This window comes from Sphaerodactylus townsendi, linkage group LG04 (assembly GCF_021028975.2).
Source record: "Sphaerodactylus townsendi isolate TG3544 linkage group LG04, MPM_Stown_v2.3, whole genome shotgun sequence".
Taxonomy (NCBI): domain Eukaryota; kingdom Metazoa; phylum Chordata; class Lepidosauria; order Squamata; family Sphaerodactylidae; genus Sphaerodactylus; species Sphaerodactylus townsendi.
In genome coordinates this window covers 62867953-62892692 of record NC_059428.1, presented here as the reverse complement: position 1 = coordinate 62892692, position 24740 = coordinate 62867953, and the positions used below count along the sequence as shown (strand labels likewise).

Here is a 24740-nt window from a genome sequence, read left to right as displayed (position 1 = left end):
CTGCACCCTGGCTTGTGCTGTTCTTGGCAAGAGTGGTCAGGTGGCCAGAACTTTTTTCCACCGGATACTCAGGTTGATCTGGATTATGCTGGGATCACCCATGGGTTTCAATCCCCACACTTAACCCCCCTACCTTTAACCAACATCCTAATATCTTACTGTTGCCCCAGCCACTTCACCCTTACTGAAAGCTGAAGACAGCAAGACCACCACTTTTACAAGTAATTCAGCCTGCCATATTTCTCGCCAGGAAGGTCATCTCCCTGGTCTCTGAGAGGGTCACAGAAATTTTCCTGTCAGCCAGTTTCCCCCCCCCCCTTTTCTCTTGCTGCGGCCTTTTATTCACTTCCTCTCAGCTACTTCCTAGTTCCTGCCTCCCATAGCTTACTCTGGAGGCAGCCCATCCACCTCCTCCGGAGCCATCTAGACGAGACCTTTATTCTAAATGGCACAAGTGCTGGCTATCATTCCTCCTGCTTGCTGTTTATTTACCCTTGGGGCCCTGCCTTGTCCTTCTGTGTTCTCTCTCAGATTTAGGATGCTCTGGAGCATCACACTGTCTTATTTGAGAGTTTCTCTAGCCCTGTGCAGATGTTCCATCCACATGTTGATTCACTGTGCAAAGAGGGAGAGCAGGTATGAATGTGCTGCCCAGTGCAAACGTGTAAGAAGTACCCAGGAATGCACCATCTACCTTGCGGTCAGTAGCACTGATTTCTGAATATTGAAAATCCTGAGTATTAGGCAGGCAGGCACTTCCTCTGTGTGTTCACACTGTGCAGATGATGACGGCATGTAGGTAGGTGCAGGGCTCTTGCCCCTCTCCATGTGGTGAGTAAGTCTGAATGTGTCATCTGTACAGGGCTTCTGAATGTGGCCAATAAAGTTATCCAAGTAAAACTTATTCATTAATTTAAATTTTATACAACTGATTTTTTTGCTTGCAAATATTTGTAAAATACATGATGTGGCCATCGTACTGAAAAGTTTGGAGACCCCTGCTCTAGCCTGTACTATTTCCTACCTCTGTGACAGTGTTAATCTGCAGACTAGTCAACTATTTTAGCTCCAGCTGTTCATTCTTTGCAGCTCACTATCATTTATCTGAATATAAATAGAAATTTTATCCTAATTTCCACTTGCCTAACCCACCCTGTCTCATTCTCTTTGAACAATTCAGCAAAATATGGAATTTAGTACAGAGCCTAGATTTCTTGAAACCACCTGTCTTCTACTTTATTCTGGAAAATCAAAATTCCATCCATACCAAAGCTTGCCTATCTCCACAGCATGATCCAGTTGCTGGGAGTTTTGACTTCAGTTCAGAAGGACCCTTTTTAGGAGACAACAGAATCATCTACTCCCATTACTTCATTGCTCCAAAGAAAAACAGCAGGGCTCTCCTGAAACACTTATTTATCCACCTCCAAAAGTTTCATAGTATCTTTTCCAGATAGAATTGCTCCCCAGAGATTTCATATGTTTAGTTTTCATAGATCTTGAGCATGCTGTTTTTTCATAGCCATTCAGCCACTGCAGTATCAGTTCAGTTCCCTCAATTTTGTGAATCAGTGCTACCCATTTTGAGTCCTGTCATTTGGAACCTCAATGGCATCAATGATTTTTACAAAGTACTCAGCAGTTCAAGCTGTATTTCTTTTTTTTGCAAGTCTATCCATTTTCCATAGACCAGGGGTCTGCAACCTGCGGCTCTCCAGATGTTCATGGACTACAATTCCCATCAGCCCCTGCCAGCATGGCCAATTGGCCGCAGGTTGCAGACCCCTGCCATAGACCTTTTTGTATAGAACAAAACGAACACTTTGATGAGGGGGGAAAGATTAATGCTTCACATTCTGGTGTTTCAATATCGGTGTGGACAAATTTTACTTGGGAGCATCCATTCATTTAATTGAGTCCACTCCAGACTTCCTTCATATTTATTTCTTCCCTTGAGGCCAACTGTTCTTGCATTTGCCTTCTGCATTCCTTTGTCTGGATGATGAACAAAATCAAAGAATCAAATGCAGGAGTTTTGGTTTGAACACTTCTTTGGATTAATGGCTTCTCTCACCTTTGGAGCTGAGTATTTGTGTTTCTTTAGTAGTTTTGCTGTATTTCCTTTCTGCAATGGGACCAAAGTTCAAACAGTAGATATTCCTTGTGAAATGCTTGATATACGGCAGTGGTGGGCAGCCCCAATTTATGAGCAAGTCTTTTGAGTTTATGACCAAATATTGTGGTTCCTGATGCAGTGTATGATTCAAGGTTTGTCCTCCCAGTGCTGCTATCATGATCAATGTATCCTTGCAGACTACAAGCTATGCTATCATAGAGATAGATTGTTAGGGATTGTCAATAACCTTTAATTGCATTACATTATATATACATTATATAATTGCATTACACTTTATTTATATATACACACACACATATACAGTGAGTGAGAAGGAAAGCAGTATGTGTGATTGAGTGAAGATGAGACAAAGATCAGCTTAAAGCTAACTAACTAGAAAGGGTGAATTTGTAACACAAGATCCAAGATACTAGAATAGGGAACCATTCAAAAGTTCAATGGAAGCAAAACGTTGCCTCTACCTTACTTTCTTCAGTCAAAACCATAAATAATAGTTAACTCCTTGTTTGTTTAACTCTGAGGGCTGCATGTCTCAAGGAAAGAAACACATGAATACACACCAGTGACGATTTTGGCCAATATATGTTTAGGATATTAATAAATGATGGAAGTTTTTTGAAGGGGCCAGTGTATGAGCCCTCAACTGAAATAACTCAGTAAAGTATATGAAAGCTGGGCTACCCTATCTGCTGATGTAGAGTGTGAGTGAGAGAGAATGGACGTGAGATGTAAAATGGTCATGGCTCTCTACTATATGGGAAGAGGTTGCTGAAGGTAGGAGGTACTGTGTGACTGGAAAAGAGGTGTCACTGCCTTTTATTAACATGTGCTGTTGCTGTTAACTTCTGCAAGTATTCTCTTCAGTTAATCTTTCTAATGATGCGTAGTAAATTGCATTGTATCAATAGCTATCATGTTACTCGTAGAAGTCAAGAAGTCGTTTGTGAATGAACTGTATTAATCAGTGTGCCACCATGATATTCTGAGGTGATAAAGTAATGGCAACAAGGATGGAACAATCCAAATACAAATATAATGGTACTACAAATAACTTACAATTAATGAGGTCTCCACAGAGTTAGGAGGAAAAGTAGCCTTAGTTATAGGCAAATACAAAACTTATTTGGGGAACAGGTTCCTTGCAATGCATGGTGTACTACACACAGGTTGTTTTTCTGCATGCTATCTTATGGTTCACAGTTGAAGCCCAGTGAAGCATTCATTATGTTACATTAAATTTGTTATTTAGGTCTTTCTGACTATGATTTAATTTTGACGATGGTCACCACGGTTATATTTTCTCCGTGATATTCTGAGTATGGGAAGTGCCCCTGACAAACCTTGTTGTTACATTTGTCAGCATCAAGTGCAGGAGGTTCTGTTCAACAATGGGGTAACACTTTCTGGAGGATGTACTCATGAAGAACTAAATTGGATCCTTTGTTTTTGCATTTTTCTGATTTCCACTTATCCCTAAGATATTTTGAGAAACAGCAACCAACAAAATAGACTGGAATTCTTATACTGCATGACAGCTGTTAGCAGCTGAGCACAATAGTCTTTGAGGGATATGTTGGGAGAGGTAATCCTGCAGATATGATGGTCCCAGATCATTTAGGACTTTGAAGTTCAACACCCAAACCTTGATCTGTCATTCAATCTAGAGCCAGTTCAGCTGGTGGAGCACTGGTTGAATATTCACCCTTCATGGCTTTCCTGTAAAAACCCGCACCACTGCATTTTGGACCAGTTTTTTTTTTAAGAGCCTTTATTGGCATAGTTATAATACATCCTTCCCAAAGAAAAAAGTGACAAAAAATCTCTTAATAAACAGAGTGACACTACAAAATTAGAAATAGAGCTATTCTTTAAAGTGTATGATTTCTAGTAAAAACTTGGTCACCAATTCACAAACTACAAGATCAGAATTATTTAACAAGTATAAGATCTTTTGAGTGTCTGATATCCTATCACAGTTCTAAAAAAGAGCATTTGAATATTTTCCCTTATTCTCTTGTATTTAATACAGTAGAAGAGATAAAGTTTCCAGTTGATTTGAGTTACAGGAGCAGAATCTCTTCGCACCCTCTATTTTAAAAAATCTACCATACAGCAGCACTGAACGCAGAACATTAAACCTAACCATTGATATGGCTTTACTAAAACTAGGGTTCAGCATTATATATATGTGATCTGCCATGCATCCCTGTTTAAATGGTATCGAAAGGCTAAGGGGTGAACATGTTTTGGATGCCGCTGCAATTAGGTTTTGAGATTCTGTTTCTAGTAACCTTTTTTTCAGACTATTGTAGGCTTCATCATGGGATAACGTACCCAGAGATATCATACACAGAGATTCATTGGAAATGCCAATTTCCTCCATTTTGTTTGTAATTAATGGGAGCCAAATTTGGATTTGGTTATCTTTAGATATAAAAACCTTGAAAGGTACTGTTGAAAATGGATGCGCAGCCAGAACCTAAAAGTTCTCAGCCAATCTTTTGTTTCTATAGTTGATTGTCCAGTTTCTAAACACAGTGCCGCATAGGGTACAAATTTGGCAACCCCATGATTTTATGGCAAAATTTGGAATGAACTGAATTTAAAGATTAATTTACCAATTTAATTTTGGACCAGTTGAAGTTTCCAGCGCAACTTCAAAGAAAGCCCTGCATAAAGCGAGTTGCAGTTCTCCAATCTGGAGGTAACTGTTGCATGGATCACTGTGGCTAGATCAGAGCAGTATAAGTAGGGGATCAGTAGGCTTAGTCAATACCTTAAATATTCGATAAAATTCGGACTTGGGCTTATTCAGGCATAAAAGTATCTGTATGCCCGAATACCAGATTTGGTATGCCCCCATCCCCCATTGTTCCCAATGGGAGCTAACAGAAGATGGGGGCTACCACTTTGAGGGTCCATAACTTTGGCCCCCCTGAACCAAACTTCACCAAACTCAGATGGTATTATCGGGACAGTCTCTAGATGAGACCCTGAAATGTTTGTGCAACTAGTTTTAGAAATGCACCCCCTGCAGGCTGAAACGCAAAAACACCAAAAAATCAGATGAACCTGAATATATGGTAGAGATTTCAATGGGAGAGGCTCGGGGGGGGGGGGGGTTGCTCTGGATAGGGGCACTTATTTCCTGCAGGGCTGGTGGTGTGAGTCTCCTGAAAGGAACCAGCCAAGTTGCTAAAGTTTGCGCGGGAGGGGCAATGCTGTGTGCATCCAGTTGAACCTGATGCCCACAGAACGAGTGCCTAGCCATCCAAACTTCAGCAAAGTTGGCTGGTTTCTTTTAAGAGAGTTTTGAGCAGTCTTGTGGGAAATTAGGTGCCCCTACCTAGAGCAAGACCCCCCCGAGCCCCTCCCCAAAATCTTCAGCACAGAGCCAGCTGGGCATAACAGCAAGCCCCATTGAAGTCAATGGTGGGAAAAGTTAATTAATTCCCCGCCCCATAGAACTTGCTGGAGCCTGACAGATTCTGTGCTCTGCAGTGGCTCCATTGTAGCCAATGGGGAATTTCTGAGTGTGTAAGCAGCCTGCCCATTTTTCAAAGTAGAGACACCAGACTTTGCTTCTGGGGGCGGTGGAGGGAGTGTTGAGAGTTCCGAGAAAACTCAGTCTTCATGTGTTGGAACAAGGAAACAAAATAAGTCTTTTGGGGGCTGTAGCCAACCTAAGACCTATAGCAGTGTGGTGAGAGAGTGGTCTTTCTCCCGGAATGCTGCCTTGTCAGACTTGGCAAAACAGTGTCCTGAAAGGAGTCTGTTTTCAGAAACTCCATCTTAGGACTGTCTGAACTTGTGGGCAAGAATGCCTCAAGGACTCCCCCCGCCCCTCACACCCACAACTTAATGCCTGGCCCATACTCAGGAAACAGTATTTGAATATGGACAATAGCACAACCTGGGCAAAACCAGATCTTTTGTATTTTTTTCCTAACCTACTCAAGTCTCCCTGTGACTCATCTCCTTGTGACCATATAGGTTGCAGCGCCCATTAAGGGTTGTTACCTGTTTTGTCCAACAGCCAGCAAAACCCATCAAAGATAATGGGTCAGCCATCAGCTCAATGGTCTGACACTCAAGACCATTACCTCACCTGATGCCCACAGAATCCTTTGTTCAAGGATTTCCTTGGCCTCAAGACATGTTTTTCCCTATAAAAAGCATGTCTCAGATCCCAGTCAGTTGTTCAATACTATCACGCCACCATGGTGGTCGGTAATATTGTTCCATTAGTGTTGATCATCCAGAGCCTAGTCATAAGGTCTCTGTTTTCTGGACATCCACTACAAGACTGGTAAATATAATCTTTTGATATCCCATCCCTTCTCTCTATATATCAAAAACCTATCTTTCACCTCTAAATTATATCCTAGGAAACCCCAGTAATTATATAAATTATATCCTAGGAAACCCCAGTAACTGAGTGAAATTTTGTTTTATTCCATTTGTTATTTTTCCAATAAAATCCTTTTTAAAAGAATTTATTTTTCTCTGCTAGTTTCTTATAGAAAGCTGATTGCTATCGTGCGAGCAGCTCCAACTTTCCCCCCAGCCGGAGAGGCGGCTCCGCATGGAGGCGTCTCTCGGTCGGCCCCCTCCACTGACCTTCCTGTCCAGAGCTCGACCGAGGGCAGCGTGGGTGGGTCTCTGCAGCCCTCCAGAGCGATGCTGGACAGGAAGGTCAGTGGAGGCGACGGGAAAAGCGGTGGTGTCCTGCTGGTGTGGTTTGCACCGCACCTACGAGAAGACGTCGCTTTGCAAAAACCTCACTCGAGTGAGGTTTAAAGTGGCAGCTTCACGCCACTCCGGGGCGGCCAGAATGGCATTTTTGCCGTCCCTGGGGAGCTGTATTCCACCCATGCGGAAAGGGCCTAAGTCAGCCAAATCTAAGGATACTTAAATTTGGTGACCGGGGGTCCAAATGGTCAAGATTGTGACATATAAAAGAAAAACACATTGAGGGATTGAAAAACCTGAAAATAATAAGAGAAGCTCCTGTAGCTTGGGATCTGTCAGTAAAAGGAAGGAGGAGGGGCAAGGCCCTCACCAGGCCCATTTGGCACATGAGGGAGGACTCATTGGAGCAACGACTGGCTAGGGTTACTTGCTCTGAGCTGTGAAATTCTGGGAGATTTTGGTGTGGTGTCTGAGAATGGCAGGTTTGGGGAGGGGAGAGGCCACGTATGGATATAATGCAATAGAGTCTACCCTCCAGAGCATCCATTTTCTCCAGAGGAAGAGATCTCTGTTCTCTGGAGATCAGTTGTAATTCTGGGAGATCTCCAGGTTTCACCTGGAGGTTGAGAAACCTAGGCTTGGCATCAAGCACTTAGTGACTTGTTACCACCTGATTTGCATGACTCAACTAGGCCTGGCTGCTTGTTACTGTTCAACAGCAGACTCTCAATGAATACCAGTGTGGTGCAGTGGTTAGAGCTTCAGAGTAGGATTTGGGAGAACCAGATTCAGATTCCTGTCTTGCTATGGAAGCTTACTGGTTGATTTTGGACCAGTCACATGCTTCCAGCCTAACCTACCTCCCATGGTGATTGTGCATATGCAACCTCAGTTTATGGATTCAGTGGGGCAGAACTTGGAAGGATGTAGATTTTGATGAGGCCATTCAAGTAGTGAGTAAACGGAGAGAATAAGACTCCAACAGATGGAAGAGTAGTGAGGCATTATATTGTACAGATCACCTGATAAGGTGGTGCTCCTAGCACTTGCTACCCAAAATAATCTTGGCTGTTAATGGCTTGAGGCAGTCATAGCAAACAACATCTCCTGAGTTTGAAGCAGCAGCCGGATTTGGCACTTCAGCAGTTCTTTCATGGTGGACAGCCAGCCAAGCAGCAATGGTTGACCAAGCCTTGGTTCACGGAAGTTAGTGTCAGAGATGCATACCCCAGATAATCTGCATCCTCTTCATGATGATTCTGAGGGGATGGATCCTAGGTTGCCTTAAAATAGAATTAAGGCATTTTTTCACACCTCCAACCCTGCTTCTGCAAAATTATCCCTTGTTAAAATCATACAACTTCAGCACTAATTATTTCAATTTGAACAGATGGATGGCTAGTTATGCTGGTATACATTGTTAGGCTGTTTTATATTTAGGGCTTCATACAGTGAGCTTTAGAATGCCAACAACCCTTTTGACAAGAAAACTGAATGCAAGTGAATAGAAAATGTTGGCTAGAATATAAAACAGAAATTTAGATTCGTGACATTCTGAATAATGGATTTAATCTCACTCTGTTTCACACTGTTGCGTGGCAGTCATCTTGCCCTTAGCACACTGACACACACAGATGACGCTGGCCAACAGAGGCACAGCACTTGTAACAAAGCTGCTCTGCCATCTGCTTTTATGAAGCCAAGTGTGTTTCCTCATGACAGAGCTGCTCAATCTGCCACTCTTCTCCGCTAACTGGGTAGCTTTCTTCTTAAGAGACCTGCTATTGGAAAATCCAGTCAAGGCTGCTGTTTGCCTCTGAAAGGTGAGCAGATTTTCCATGTGGATCTTCTCCTGGAAGAACCATCCAGGCTGTTACTCTTTGGTGTACGACATGTGGCTGTCCCTAGTCATCATCCCTTTTAAGGGTACTGGGGTAGGTGTGGGTTGGGGAGTAAGGATGTGTCCTTTAAAAAGGAGTGCTAGCCTTTTGATTCTAACACAAATTGTACAGCCCTGGCTTTTAAGCAACCCCAAACATTCTGGAGAATGCTCTTTAGCACCATCTGCTGGAAACCTTTTACTTACCTATTTCTTTACTTGCATTTTTAACATCATAGTATTATTATTTCACAGTTAACCACCCATTTATGTCTAAGACACTGACCCCAATTCAACTGTAGACACCCACAGCAGACCTTTTAAGAAAAAAACATTGTTTGGGAAAAAGGGCAAAGACAGACCTGATTCCAGGTCTGTTCCCCATCTCCTCTCTGGACAGATAATCAAAACTATCAACGATTAGCTGACTGAGGATTAAGCATATATCTCTCTGGCTGCTGGTACAGCCTCTATGCACAAGTCCTCATTCAGCTTTGCAAGGAAAGTACTTGCCATGCAAATATGCTTCTAGCTGGACTGGGGCAAAGAGTGTCTATATGGAATTTCAGATGGAAGAGAAACTGGATATTTATTTCATTTATACTCCCTTTTTCTCACCAATGCGGACCCAAAACTACTCTTTCCACTTCAATTTAATTGTCACAACAACTGTGAAGTAGATTAGGCTGTGTGTTTGTGTGACTGGCCCAAGATTATCCAGCTACTCCCCACAGAAAAGTGAGATTTGAACGATGGGCATTCAGATCCCTGTACAACACTCTAACCACTACACAACCCTGGCTCTGATTGAGTATATGTATGCCTTGCTTTAAAGAGAGCCCGGGCTGTGCCTTGCCCATCTGCCATAGTGAAAGAATCACCAGTACTGCCTACACAGCCTGAATAACCGAATAACCCATTAAAGCTCTTCTATGCAATTGATGTCTCTTTTCCATGTTTGTTGTTTGATGTCCAGACATTTTTGTAGACATATAGTTGATCTCTTTACAGTGAACCCTTATGATAGTGGAAAATACCTCCTTATGTTAGTAGGAGAAAGTTCCATGAATTAGAGGAAGGATTCATTTTTAGCAAAATGGAATCATAGCCTCCAGTGTATTGTATTCATATATTCAGAACCTTTATACAGTCCTGAACTCCAATATGTTAGACTAGCCCCAGCTTTTTAAAGGAAAATGCAGTGTTACTCTTGATAGAAAATATACCTTCCCCCCTTCTGCTGCTTCCCTTTCAGCCATAGTTGCTTTATGGAAGTAGGGTGGCAATCTTATTTAAAAGGGGGGAAAATAAACCAAAAGGCCAGAGGCTGTCCCGTTTTTTCATTGTGTGTCTGTAACCAAGCTTCCTGAGGCATTGAGAGAATGCCATTATCAAAAATCATCAGGAGGCACCACAAGGCCATTTTACTTGACAGATTTTTAATGGGATAAAAACTGCTGGAATATTTTTTTTTGAGGGGGGAGTATTCTATTTGTTTTAAACTGTAATGCTTTAACTGCAGTGTAAGCTGCTCTGAACCACAAAGAAACACGGGATATAAATATTTTAATAAGTGAATAAACAGGATGTGAATTGAACCAGCAGGATAGCAACTATCCTTCCCTTATCTCATTGTCTTTTCAGGTTCTCTAAAAAACAGCCACCCTGAAAACATTGTTCATTAGCTGTTAGAAACCATTCAACTAGTCTTAACTCTCCTCCAAACCCAAACATAGCACTCTCTAGTTTTCAGAAAACTGCCCATTGTTCTGTTTCAGAGGACACCTTATTTAAAAGAACAATGATGGGCTAATGAGAAAATCTGATCAGCTGCAGCCACTACTTCGCTATGCTATACTACCAGAATGAAAGACATAAAGTTAAAGGAAGCTGAGAGGCTAGCATTTGCAATTACTCACTTTCCCTGATAGCCAAGTTGATTCACTGGGCCTTTGAGAACAGACCTGTAGAAAACTAATAAATCTGAGCTACGCCGAGTGCTCTGCAGTAGAATTCATCATTTGAATGAGTGTTTGCAATGAGTGACAGCAAGATAAACCATAGTTATAGTGTTAATCCTGCTGAATTCCCAGCATTCTTGTTAATTTTAAGCATTCTGGAAGCCACAACTCTTAGAATGTACTAGAAGGAAGAAATGAAAGATGGAGATGAGCTGTTAAGAGTTCACCTTTCTCAAGCTTTGGACTCCATTGGAAGGAGTCTGGCTGAGACAGAGTTCTGGACTTTTGTTCAAAATGACAGACCTAACATTACTGTAAGCTTGGCTTTTCTGTAAGCTTGATCAATGCAGATGCCCATCATAATAAAAGACCAGCTGTCAATAGTCTATCCAGTCCAGTGCCCTGTCTTCTTCAGTAATGTTCAGCAGAAATGCAAAGGCCCAAGCCTACCCCTATTGTTGTTCTCACAAAGCAGCTAGCATTCAGAGATGGACTGCCTCTTATGAATCTATCCTCCACACAACTGTTCAATTCTCCTTCAAAATCTAACATTCCATGGTAGAAAGTTTTACAAATAAATTATGCATTATCTGATTAAGTATTTTGCTTTATCTGACCATAACCTTGTGCCAATTTACTTAATGGAATGCACCAAATTTTAAAATTTTGGTAGAGGGATAAAAAAATTCTAATTACTTTCTCTGAACCGTGGAGAACTGTATAAATCTGCATGTCCCACAAAGGCAGATTCCGCATGGGCCAAAAACAACGGTGTGGAAACGGTTTAAAACAGTGTTAAAGGGTTTACACTGCTTTCACACCGCTGTTTTTGGCCCATGCGGAATCCGCCTTAGTGGACTTTTTCTACAGGCACCAATCTAGAGAATCAGATTTGCTTCCCCACTCCTCCACATTAGTAGAGGCCTCAAATCTGATGAAGCCAGTTGGATCACCTTGGGGTAGTCATAATTCTCTCAGAACTCTTTCTGCCCCACCTACCGCACAAAGTGTTTGTTGTGGGGTTGAAAAGGCAATTGTAAGCTGTTCTGAGACTCTTTAAAAGTAGAGAAAAGTGGGGTATAAAAGCCAATTTTTCTTTTCCAATATAAACAATTAAGATTTATTTATTTGCAGATTGGTTTTAAAGGAACTAACCACCAGCACAGGTCTCCAGGTAGACAAATCCATCTGAGGCACAAAAAGTTAAACCTGTTCTGACTTCAGTGAGTAGTTCGATTTTTTGAAAATGCTTTCAGGCACAACAATCTTTTATTGACTAGCCACTAGATTGGATCCTCTCTCACGCACAGGATTCTACCCACACCAGAATGCGCATTCCCCATAATCAGACTAATTTGTGCAATGGCTGCTCATCACCAGAGACAGGCCTAACAATCCAGCACTCTCTTCTCTCCCAGGATTAGAGCTAAGACACTCTGCCACACTACCAGGCAGAGCTACCCCTCACTCTGTCTACTTGTTCCCCTGAACCACACCTGAGCTGTCACTGCTGTCTCCCAGAGGCAGAACTCAATTCGCCAATAAAATTGTTATTACTGGATAGAAGAGAAGAAGAAAAGTTTGGATTCATATCCCCCTTTCTCTCCTTCAGGAGACTCAAAGGGACTTACAATCTCCTTGCCCTTCCCCCCTCACAACAAACACCCTGTGAGGTAGGTGGGGCTGAGAGAGCTCTGAGAAGCTGTGACTAGCCCAAAGTCACCCAGTTGGCGTGTGTAGGAGTGTACAGGCTAATCTGAATTCCCCAGATAAGCCTCCACAGCTCAGGCGGCAGAGCGGGGAATCAAACCGGGTTCCTCCAGATTAGATACACGAGCTCTTAACCTCCTACGCCACTGCTGCTCCTAGTATTTTCATAGTATTCATAGATAATATTTTCATAGTGTCCACTGAATTATCTGTGTCAAATACAGTACATTTTAAGGGCTTAAGGAATTTAGAAAACCATAAATTGTAGAAATAGGCAAGATATACATTTTAGCTTCTGTAATTTTTTCATATATTACATAGTGCATCTACTGTGCATACTAAAATTACCAACACTTTTATAAATGTATGTAGCTTTTCAAAATATCAAAGTCCAGACTTTCTGCTATGTAAAATTTATTTTCTTACTTTACTATATTGACAATTTTATGCACAAATATTTTAGAGTAAAAATAGAAAATAATTGTTTCGTGTAAAATTACCAAAAAATTCAACACAAAAGAAATACATAATTAGCAGAGTATGTGTCCATAAAGAGTACAAATGTATGCAAAACCCCTCCATCTTACAAAAAAATTGGGAATATATTGTCTATATTTTTCTTCTGACAGTCACACAATGCCACCAATATACAATAATCCATACCTCCTACTGAAGATCTCAAATTAGTCACAGATTGTCCCCACAAGAAACCTGACAAGTATACACTGTTCTGAAAGCACATTAGGACTCTATAAATGGGAAAAAAAACATTGCAAGAAGTGCAGCCAACTTATAAAGGAAATCATGAAAATCTAAAGTTTAAAAAACAAATCCAATGTATATAAAAGAAAGGCCATATGCCATGTTTCCTAATATGGCTTATCTATATTATGTGCATAGCTGAGTGCATCTCTAGTGTAGCACTTAATACAAGTATTTGTGGCCAGTCTAACCTGCCTCAATATTAACAGGCCACCTCTTTTACAAATAAAAATAGTCAATGTTCGGAACACTTCAAATACATTTTAAAGAGCTGAACCAGTAATATAAGTTATGCCTCTTTTCAATGAACCTACTCATTTTCCATAGTGTTGCATAAACAATTCTGGAGTTCATATTTTCAGGCACACAGTTAACTCCTTTGCTTTATGCCAATACCCTTGCTATGCATTGAAGAGTTACAACTCTTGCTATACAATTAAAGCAGGCTTATGTCTTGTCATTATTATCCTTCAAGCTTGAACAAAAAAAATTCTTACAGTTTTAGGGATAGCACAGAGAACTAGTGAAGATTAACCTGGAAGCCTGAATTCTATTCAATATAGAAAGTTTTACCTACCAGAGTCAAGGGACTTAACTGTATTAGTGGGCTCAGGATTCTCATTCATAATGTAAAATCTAATATTGCCTATATGGTATTTAATATTTCTTAATATTCTGAAGATAAACAACTATAGGTGCACCTTGGAAACTGGCAGAAGCCTTAGATTCTTTACTGTTAATTGTTGCCTGATATACCCTAAGCCATGTTTTATATTTAGTGCTTATTACTCTTTTGGACTTTAGAGCACTCATAAGGACAAAGGCTCTTCTGTTTAACTTCCACATTTTTATTAATTGTTAAGAGAAGCCTCAATTCATCCCAACAGGTTTGTTCTTTTCATTATGATGATTCAGTGAAAAGCCTACATTTAGAACATAATATTTATATCACAAAAATGAAAGGGAAGATAAGAAGCCCAAAGGATGCCTTTTAGGCTTTATGTGGAATTTAAAAGATTTTGACAGAGAAAAAGCAATCTAACAAAGCACTATTATTAGTATCTCCAGATTTGCTAGGTATTATGTTTTAAAATGTATCTCATTACTGAACTGTTTCATTTTCTCTGAACACCCACTATTTTATTTTCAAAAAACCCAGAAAACAAGTTTGAAAACAAAGTAATTAAAAGAAAACAACTGCACTTTTCTGCATTTTAATACATAAGACTATTTAAGCTTGCGAAGTCATACTTCGTTTATTACTTTAGCTGCAGTTTGCATTTTTTTTCTCAACAGAAAGGGGTCTCTATCTGTGATTAACTTAAGTCTTCAGTTTAAAGTCTACTACACTGCAAGTATAAACAGCATCAGCTAATATATTCTACAGGGTAGATTAAAACAAAAACCAAACCTATTCTTTGGATGAGAGACAGTATTTCAAGTTTTTAATTGCCCAACAGGAAAAATGTGGAAAACCCTTTTTTGTGCCAGACATTATGCTTAGCAATGTCTCTCAATATAGTTAAGCACTTTCCCCTCAAATGTGCATGTTATCAACATGTTGTATCAAAATGCTCATAATTGTGTTTTTTTTTTACCTTGTGGGACTTAAAAGTAAGATCTCTTTCTCAGCAGTGATCTTCAGCACTGCCTTAATTTCACTTCTTTTGCTAATGAACAGAGAAACTGCCTAAGCAGTATAGTACATTTTATTTTATTTTTTTACAACTTGGCATGCTTAGGCAATGACTAGCATGGTTAACAGAAGCATGCCCTACATATGGAAATACTACATTCCATTTGGCTATCTGAAAACAAAGAAATGCAGAAAATTAAATTCCTTATATTAACTGGTCTATGTTGTATAGATGCTTCACTTTCTTAAAATGCTTGGAAATTATCAGCAGTGTGTGACATGACACAAACCAATTTTCAGTTTTCTTACCAATCCCAGATTACTTGCAACCAAAATGTCTGTCTTCATGTTGAAGAAACTGTGAAGTGCCCTAAACATACATGAAATATATGCCTTTTAAGTGAAAAAGATCAAAATTTATAGGAGTCTCAGTTCTTCATAGAAAAACCATGCATCATAAGTAATTGCCAAGGAGTAGAAGTAGCTCCCATTTTAAGACCAGAAACTGCTCATTATACAAGAAAGGCCTCATGCTTCCAAGCTTTCCAGGTCTGGTGCTCAGTTCTCCTTTTCGGTTTGCAGGGATGCTGTGGCCAGTGCAACTGCTGTCACTGGCTGTGCAATGCCGTGGAGCTGCATCTTTGCCAGTTTTTTCTGTTCACACTCTGTGACCAACCGATTTAACTCTGCCGCACTATACCCAATAAGAGTCTTCAAGTCACAAACAAACTTGTACACAAACCTCTTGCCTTGTACTTTGCAGATCATGTCCCCATCATAGTAATACCTGCATTAAGAGAAAGAGAGAGATAAGGGCAGGGGAGAAGAGGGAGAAAGTTCTTAAATAGCAACTGACAATTATCAACCCAGAATCATGAGACAGTAACACAGTCATCTTACTATGGTCCTTCTGCTGATAAACTTACAAGTGGTTTGCACCAGAGATCCAGTGCTTGAGATGAACTGCGTTGCTTTCATTTCCTATTCTCATCCCCCAGTACTCACATGGCAGTTGGGTTTTTCATTGGCATATCAGAATGTCTAAAGAGTTAATAAAACCACATAGCTTCTCTGTGGCCTAATAGCTAATGCTTCAGCTGAGGCAAGATTATTTACTTCAAGTATACTCCATCTTCCTTCCCTGCGGGGACCCAATACAGCTCACGTCATCCTCTTTTCCTCCATTCACTTCACCTAACAGGATCTTCAGGCTATCAAAATATTTGGACTGTCAATGAAATTATAAACTGCTTCTGCTTAAGAGACTGAAACACTGGACTTATCATGGGAGTTTCTTCTCAGTGGAATGGAAAGTATCCTAAAATGGGTTGTACTCTGCCCCCTCACTCCACAGACAGGGCTATGCAAAAGTGCTTCTACATCCAGTGTGGTTTAGCAACCTGTGGCACATGTAGTTTAACTTAAATTAGTCAATTCTGTTGCCTTTTATTATACTGTAGTGTATAATTTAGTAAAATATTTAATCTCTAAGTGCAACATTTTTTGTGTACATAAGTTTTATTTTGTGAATCTCAAGAGTGGACTGTGATGTAGCATGAGGCTGCTGCAAGAAAGGATAATTGGTATAAAGGCTCCCCTGTTGCATGAGCTCTTGCTCCATTTATAGGAAAGCTAATATGGAGTGTGTATGATTGCTCCTCTCAAACTGCAGCCACCTGTGATGCATCCCACTGTCCCTGAGGGTCTCTCAACTTTTCAGATGGCCGCATGAGCAAGGGGAGAGGTCCTATGAACTCCTTCCATTCAAAGTTCATAGGATTCATCCCAGTGATTAGGGGGATCTACAGACAAGAATAATTAGTGCTTCTCTGTGAGTGAAGGAAGGTATTCTGAAATGGGTTATACCCCCTACTAACTCGGCAGATAAGGCTGCACAAATGATCCAACTAGAGGCAAGCCCCAGTCCACGCCCTGGCTTGCTCCACATAAGATGAGCTTCCACAGCCCTTTGAAAGAAAGAGAGAGAGTGCTTGTGCAGTGTAGTGCAGTTCTTCAGGACAACTGCGTCCCTTGGCTGCCTTTTCCACCAACGCACCCATCACAGAAATTTGCAGGACAGCAGTCTGAACCTCAGCCTCTACCTTTGTCAGGCACTATAAGGTGAACACTTACAGATCTACAGATGCAGCCTTAGGCAGGACAGTTCTGCAGCAGGTAGTCTCTCAGTAATTCTTCCTATACTTTATAAACTTTAGAACTGCCCTGCTTTTCAACATTCCACTTCAGGGTACCTTCCTCTAATGATGGAGAATGAAATGTTGTACTTATTGTAAGGGTTTTTACTCATTAGTGCAATAGGAGGAATTATGAATGGGAACTTCATACTTTCAAGGGTTCCTTTTATCTTACAAATACATGGAAATCACAGAACTGCAAAAGTAGGAACTGAGAGTATCTACACTGCAAAAGAAAGTTTAAAACAGCTGATATAACAAAGTGATCCATTGTCTTATCTACAAAGTGGCAATTCTTATCTACTTAACTTACCGTAAAGCACGACTGAGTTTCTCATAGTTCATAGTGGGCTTATTTTTACGTTGTCCCCATTTCTGTGCCACAAGTTCTGGTTGGTTTAGTTTGAACTCTCCTTCATCTCCAACCCATGAAATGCAGTCCCGAGCATCTTTGTCTGTCAGAAGCTCAAGCAAAAACTGCCATAACTGGATCTGACCATTGTTTCCTATTTAAAAAGGACATGGTTGAAGTTTTTCATTCACAAAAACTTGTGAAACAAATGAATAAAACAAAAGTAATCAGAAAAATCAGACTCCAAAAGTACCTGTGATCAGTATAATTGGTATATCAAGTTCCTGGCCTTCCTAATTGGATTTGAAAGTTAACTAAATTACTAAACCAACCAGTCAACATTATCAACCTTTTAAAAAAAAGAGTTTAAAATGGACTTTTAAGGAATCGTACAGATTTATTTATTTATTTTATTATTGGATTTTTGTACCGCCCTCCCCCGGTATAAGATAGAGATTAACAGAATGGAAGCCAATCATAACCATGTTTACTTGGAAGTTCAACTGAATTTTGAGAAAATTCAGTATTACAAATTTTCCACTGCTTGCAGTTCTTAAAACATGTGCATAAATCTTGGGACCCTTTTGTAACAACTCCAGAGAATAAAATATTTTATTCATCCAAAATATTCAGCTAAAATCATAATTTTCAAAACACAGTAAGAAACAGCAAAAGAAAATAAATTGGCAAGAAAGAATTGAAATACCAAAGGTGACAGTAAGGTACTGATTAAATGGAGTACAATAAAACCTATGATTTGAAAACTTATGCTAATAAAAAGCACCAGCTAAACTTTCTATCATGAAACACCAAGTTCTCAAGGTGAGATGGCAGCAATCAGAAATGTTCCAACACCTTAACAATTATCATTTGAAACAAATCACAATTTTCTACTGATATTACAAAACATCATTTTTGTTTGTTTATCCGGAACTGTCCCCAAAATAAACTTTTTCTATCTAAGTGCAAAGATTGCCACTACCCTAATAAAGTGGATGTCAGGAGGTCAAAAAAACAGACATATTCCAATTGGCCATGCTGGTAGGGGCTGATGGGAATTGTAGTTCCTGAACATCTGGAGAGCCGCAGGTTCCCTACCCCTGCCCTAGAGAAAGCAGTATTTATTATGACAACTTGTAATCTTCAGATATTAGAAAGAATATATATACCTGTTCTATTCCCAGGTGAACTTCTGTCTTCTCCTGAAATCCTTGGTGCTCTCTGTACTTTAGCTGCCTTTGCACTACTGTTTATGACTTTAATAGTGGTTGGGGTAGAAGGCTGTACAGATGCTGGAATAATCTGCACAGCTGCAGGAGGACATAAAACAAAATTATGAGTGAGCAATAGAAGTGCACTTATGCAAAAAAGTGCACTTATGCTGTTTTAGAGTACAAAAATATTTCAATATAATATAATAGTGTTGTCAATTAAGCACGAAAAGGAATGAAGAGACATGTAATAAAGTATTACAGATATCAATGAATTTAGTTCAGTTCTTCAGACCTTGGTTTTGTAATCTGTACCAGACAGATGAAACAATATTGAATTTGGGACAAAATATTTTAACATATAGTCCCTGAAGAATTATATGCATTAGTTTTATGTGATTCTCAAATGCGCCCCCCACGTGACCTATGCACATGGTGCCTGGGTTGCAAGAACTCCCTGCCGCCCAAGATATTCCCCTGACTCCACCAACATAGAGTTGGGTCCAGAGTAAAGTTTTGCTAACAGAAACAGTGAAGTGATTTTCACCAAGTTCCTCCTCTTACTGCAGACTTAATTTGCCTCTCCTGCTGTCCCCCTGAAGACCCCATGATCCCTAGTAAGCAGGATTTTGAGGGAATCAGTGGGCTGCAGCAGGGAGGAAGGATAAGGAATGTTCTGTTCGAACCCATGGATCCGATTTTATCAGATAATGCTAATTTCCGCCCAAATCTCACTCAGCAGCCATGATTAAAAAAACAACAACAAAGAACCTGTGTTCTCTCATTTTAATCTACCCTTCCTGCAAGAAACTCATAGCAGCATAGATGGTTCCCCTTCCTCCCATTTTTTAAATAATTATAATCCTGGGCACAGACAGACACAATGTACTGTTTACTGAATGCTAAACCAGCTGCTGAAGTGGTTGAAGTGCTTGGCTCTTGATCTGGAAAATCTATGCTCAAATTCCATACCACCCTGAAGCTTACCTTGGTCCAGTCAAAATGTGATTTCACATTGTTATTAAAGCTTGCAAGAATGTGATGGACAAGAAGACTTCCAGGAATTTGGGGTAAACCAAAGTTCTGGTGCTCATAGCGACAGATGTCTAAAATGATGTATATGCCCCTTCAAAGCATAAATATAACTTAAGAAATCAAGTGTTTTGAATCTGTAGATGCATTTAGGGATATCAATTTTCCTTTAAGATTTCAGGATACAAGTAAAAGTGCTGCATGTATGCTTCTGTGCTTTAACCTCATGAGCTAAAGACTTGGATTATGTGTCAGGACTTTTTCCTTAAAAACGTTGGTAAATCACAGAACTATAAAGATCGAGAGATTGAGAAAACCTCTGTTCAAGTTCCAGGATGGAGGCAGGATGGAGCCTTGCTATAAGAACACTCCAAGCAAGACATTTATATTAATTTTTTTCATGTCATTCTGTCTATAACATAATATTTAATTCAGTGGTTCAGAAGCTGGGTGCTAGAGATCCCTGGGGGCTATGTGGAGTCATTTTAAGGGGTTTACATAAGAACATAAGAAAGAGCCTGCTGGATCAGACCAGAGTCCATCTAGTCCAGCACTCTGCTACTCGCAGTGGCCCATCCATTTACACACTAAGCATTGACATTTTGATCTTTCCATTGCTATGTATTTTCTCAATCAACAGATACTAGAAGTACATCTACCATGGGGGTGGTCTGCAAATTTTTTTGATGTTACAAAAGGGTTCTCATGCTCACAAAAGTTGGAACCACTGTTTAAGTCCAATGTTTCAACTTTATATTAAAAATATGAAAGCTCAGTTTCCAAATGGAAGCATATTCATTTTTGGTAAGTTTGTCTGATCTCCAAAAATTCAAGTTTGTAGTCAACATTTCTCTTAGAACAGTACTCACGTTGGTCGATCGTAACTGTTGCAATTTCTCCAGAGTGTTCTTGGCTTGCCAAAACATCTGCAGTATACAAGAAAAAACACCATGTAGTAAAACTGCACAGCGTTCTCTATTTGAAACCCAAGGAAATACACCAAAGGAAATGTTTTATGTCATGAAGAATATTAACATGAAAAGTATACATACAAGTATAAATATGAATATCGGGAAAGAGACCAGGATGGCATTGCCCATTCATAGATCTGTGATATTCATATAGATCAGTGGTTCCCAAACTTATTTGGCCTACCGCCCCCTTTCCAGAAAAATATTACTTAGTGCCCCCTGGAAATTAATTTTTTAAAATTTTAATAGCAATTAAACAGAAAGATATATGTATTAATGTTTCTACCTGTGGCCATCACCGCCCCCCTGGATCGCTGCAGCACCCACCAGGGGGCGGTGGCGCCCACTTTGGGAATCACTGATATAGATATTCACTTTAGATAGTTTTGTCTCTTACAATAACATCTGCTTACATCTGGCTACTGTTTTCTCTAAAAGTCTCATGCACATTTTTAATTTAGGAGGATATAAGAAAGCACGGAAATGCCACTAATAGTTTATCAGTAATTCAAATTTTGCCCTGAAACAGCAGCATGTTTATCATGAACTAACATTGATTACATCACAGCTGCCCCTGCCATTTCTGAGAAAACGCCAAAATACTAGTACATAAAAATACTATTACAATTCGTATTGTACTGTGCAAACAGCTCAAAAATTCCAGTAGCATTTCAGTAATTTAAGACTGGAATAACTCTGCATAAGATGGCACTGTAACAGTGTCACCTTAAGCAAAGTTCACCTTAATAAGTTCACTGACATCACTGGAATCAGAAGGTATAATTCTATTTATAATGGACCTCTGAATTGACTAACCATATTGTATGCTACTTGGTGTATAGGAAAGTTAAGATAACATTTTACATTTAAGAAGTAATTGCAATTTTTGCCAAGGAAACTCACATTTTCTGAGAAGCTCCAGGTGGCTCCAAAGAATTTCTCCCCGAGGAACCCTCTGGAAGAAGTCTTCTTGACTGAGACTACACAACTCTCTCCCAGGAATGCTAAGAGTATTCAGGTCGATATCTGTCATGCTAAACTCCTTTATTACCCATACTACCCAGTGTAGGACCTGGTCAGTTGACCACTGTACTGGATCTAAGAAAAAGAGAGATTCTAATTTTATTTCAGTACCGCGATAGGCTCATACACTAAAAAGCAATCCTCAAAATAAAGAAAGGGGGTAGGAACCTCAACAGATCCATGCAGCTGCAGCAATTACAAGTGTAGAGCAAATTACAGTGCTTTAATTATTGTAGAAAATATTTGATTTTATGGACTGCATTATAAAGTTCTTATTGAGTTGTTTGCTGCTTGGAGTCTGACCTGGCTGTGGTAGAGTGGGATAAAAATCTAAATCAAGTAAATGAACAAAATGAACTCTGGTAGGCTATCTGGTAAAACCTTAATTTCCAACTACTCTCAGAATTATGGAAGTACATATAACAAAAGATAATGTGTTATTTATATGCATCCATATAAATGCATGTCTTTAGTTCAAGGGAGCTTTGAACATGCACAGGTGGGAGCTGCTCATCCTGTCAGGGAATCCAATATTCACTTTCTGAACTGACTAGCCTCTATAGTTGCCAGAGCTTCTATAGTGATTGACATATATCATTAGGAAGTAGCACATTTTCTTCTTATATAAACAAGTATGATTTGCCAGTCTGGGAGAATGAATCCTACTTTCAGTCTAAATTTATGGTATTAGAAACCATAGCACCTAATTTCCACAGAAAAGTTGGCTCTTTAAATTACACTACCTCATTTTTTTAAAGTATTGGAATCAGTTCCTTAATTATGGCAGTCACAGCTCCAATGCAATAACAACAGAACTACTTTATCTGGATTAATGGATTTTTAGTATCACAGCTCTATTAACACTGTGTCTTTATTTCTGGGTATTTCTTGATTTCATACAATATGATTCTTAAACTGTTAACCAGTTCTTGAAACTGTTTCCCAAGAGCTCCACAGTGGCTCCCCCGCCCCTGGCCATACACACACTTGCTCACACTGTGCACTAAATTACGACACTGGCACATACAACTTACTTGAAATTATAATTTTTACCAAAACATTTATATAGAGATAGCTCAGAAATATATTTTCAATGAAACTGGCCATGCCAATCTCTGAAAGCTGCCATTTTTCCACAGTAAAACAGTCCAAACTCAGCAAAACATGTGAACCATTTCCTCAAAAGGTTTGTTTGTTCTATTGAAGTCCATTTCCAGAAAGCTGTGAATTTGACTGGAGCAAGAGTGGGAGGAGTGGGTAGTTCTTAATTTCTATGAGCCATTTTCCCAAAACCCCTGGAAATGTTTCCCCACTCAGGAGAAACATATAGTATCTCCCTCAACCTACCCTTTCATGTAGGACAGAAGAATGTGTGTGTGTTAACATTAAAATGGCCTGTACGAAAAGAATTAAACACTTTGTCTCCTCTCCTGGCTCCAGTAAATTTGCAGCACCCTTTAACTGAGTTTCAGTTAGGAAACAAAAAACATCTCTTTTGCTTGTTCAGCCTTAAGTTACCCTACATTATTAAAATAACAATATATAAAACAAAAGGAAAATGTGAAAGATTAATTATGGATTTTCTTCTGGAGCCAAAAGAAATGACTACTCCCTTAATAAATACATGAAGCTACCTTATACTGAGGCAAAACACTGGTTTATGTAACACAGAACTCTTTATTCTGACTGGCAAAATCTCTCTAAAATCACAGGCAGATATCTGAGATTCACTTAAAGATAAGTGATTATACTGAATCTAGAAGGTTCTCCATGCAAAATGTGCCCTACTACCCACAACAGCCTCTCAAGTTATTCCACAGCAAAGTAAAATGCTCTAAAGATAGGTGATTTATGACTGGGTAAATGGGAAATTATTAAAGAAACAAAAGGCATATGCAGCTGAGATGCCACGGGACAGCTGCCAAGTTACAATTGTTATTATGGTAATAACAGTAAATCTCTTATCTCAGATTGGCTGCTCTGCTCACAGCAATTTGTATCTACACCTCCTTCCTGGCCACAAATGGAGCCACTTGGGCAGCTTTGGAAAGCTCTGGCTGTCCCAGCAATGAGAATGAGGAGAAGCTTCCTGCAGCTAGTCAAATTCCTCTAAATTACTCCCTGACTGAGGCTGTAATTCAGATAGGTTTGGAAAACTCTGCCCCATTCTCATTGTTAGGGTCTAGGAAAATATTTCTAACTTGAAAAGACAGAGTTTAAGATTCATACGACATTAATGCACCTTAAGTAGGCTGTAGCCCTGGAATACAGAGTATCTTGGGAGTATCTAATACAGAGTATTTTGAGAATAGCTTCACTGAGATCCTAACAGCCCCTTGAGTCCTACTTGATATACATATTTAACAGTTGTGCTGTTCTCCAAAAATGGGTGATTTATATTTAGATTAAAGATTTGACTTTTTACTGTGGTGATAACAACCAATTACTTCTTATTTATGTACTAAGACACTTATAGTATTAACATTGTGAGAAATCGTCATAAAATGAGTTCATAAAAATATGAAACCCTGAAGGCTGAAAAAAATTAGTTCTAATTTATCAAGGACTGCTTTGAATTTTTCATTCTTGTGTTAAATCTAAAGAAATTAGTCTTGTGAACGTGTTATTTTAAAATTATTAGCAGGAAATACTATTCATTTTATCAGTGAACCATTGTTTCATTAGTTTCATTACATCTTCCAAAACATTAATGTATCTGAAAAATACTAAATGTTAAACCTTTCACAATTCAGTGAAATTGACAAATGGGAATTTAGAAAGGCTCATAAAATGAAAAGTATTTGACTTTCTCTAACATACCTACTGAAATCATTGGCCAGTTCAATTTGGATCTTCCTAGGCAAATAAACATTTATCTGAAAACCTGCTTTTCTACTGCAATTTAGTAATTTGGAAAGACAACAAAAAGTTACTTTCTAATATAGCAGAAATCTCCCAGGTAAATGCAACTATAAACCACAGGGCAGGTAATTTTGAACACTCAAAGAATAGCAGTATCTTTTCTTCTGTAAGTAATTTTTCTTGACTCTCATATGGAACTTAAAATATGAGACAAATATATACAGATTAGCGGGCCCGGTCACGCGTTGCTGTGGCTGAGTCTGGTGAAGTGGAAAAGAAAGAAAAGGGGAAGCGAACGGTTCGAGGGGCCCCTCGCT

The 24740-nt window shown here is 39.5% G+C and overlaps 1 protein-coding gene across 1 annotated transcript in view; it reads right to left on the bottom strand.

Annotated features, from left to right (window-relative positions):
- Positions 1–12754: 12754 nt before the first annotated feature.
- The window catches only part of GABPA (GA binding protein transcription factor subunit alpha), a 32792-nt gene continuing 20806 nt past the window's right edge, over positions 12755–24740 (bottom strand). The window contains exons 6-10 of the mRNA XM_048492548.1: positions 21442–21636; positions 20437–20493; positions 18494–18634; positions 17286–17478; positions 12755–15564 (exon numbers count right to left, since the gene is read on the bottom strand). Coding sequence (XP_048348505.1) covers positions 15336–15564; positions 17286–17478; positions 18494–18634; positions 20437–20493; positions 21442–21636 — 815 coding nt within the window. The 3' untranslated portion in view covers positions 12755–15335. The remainder of the gene's footprint in view (positions 15565–17285; positions 17479–18493; positions 18635–20436; positions 20494–21441; positions 21637–24740) is intronic.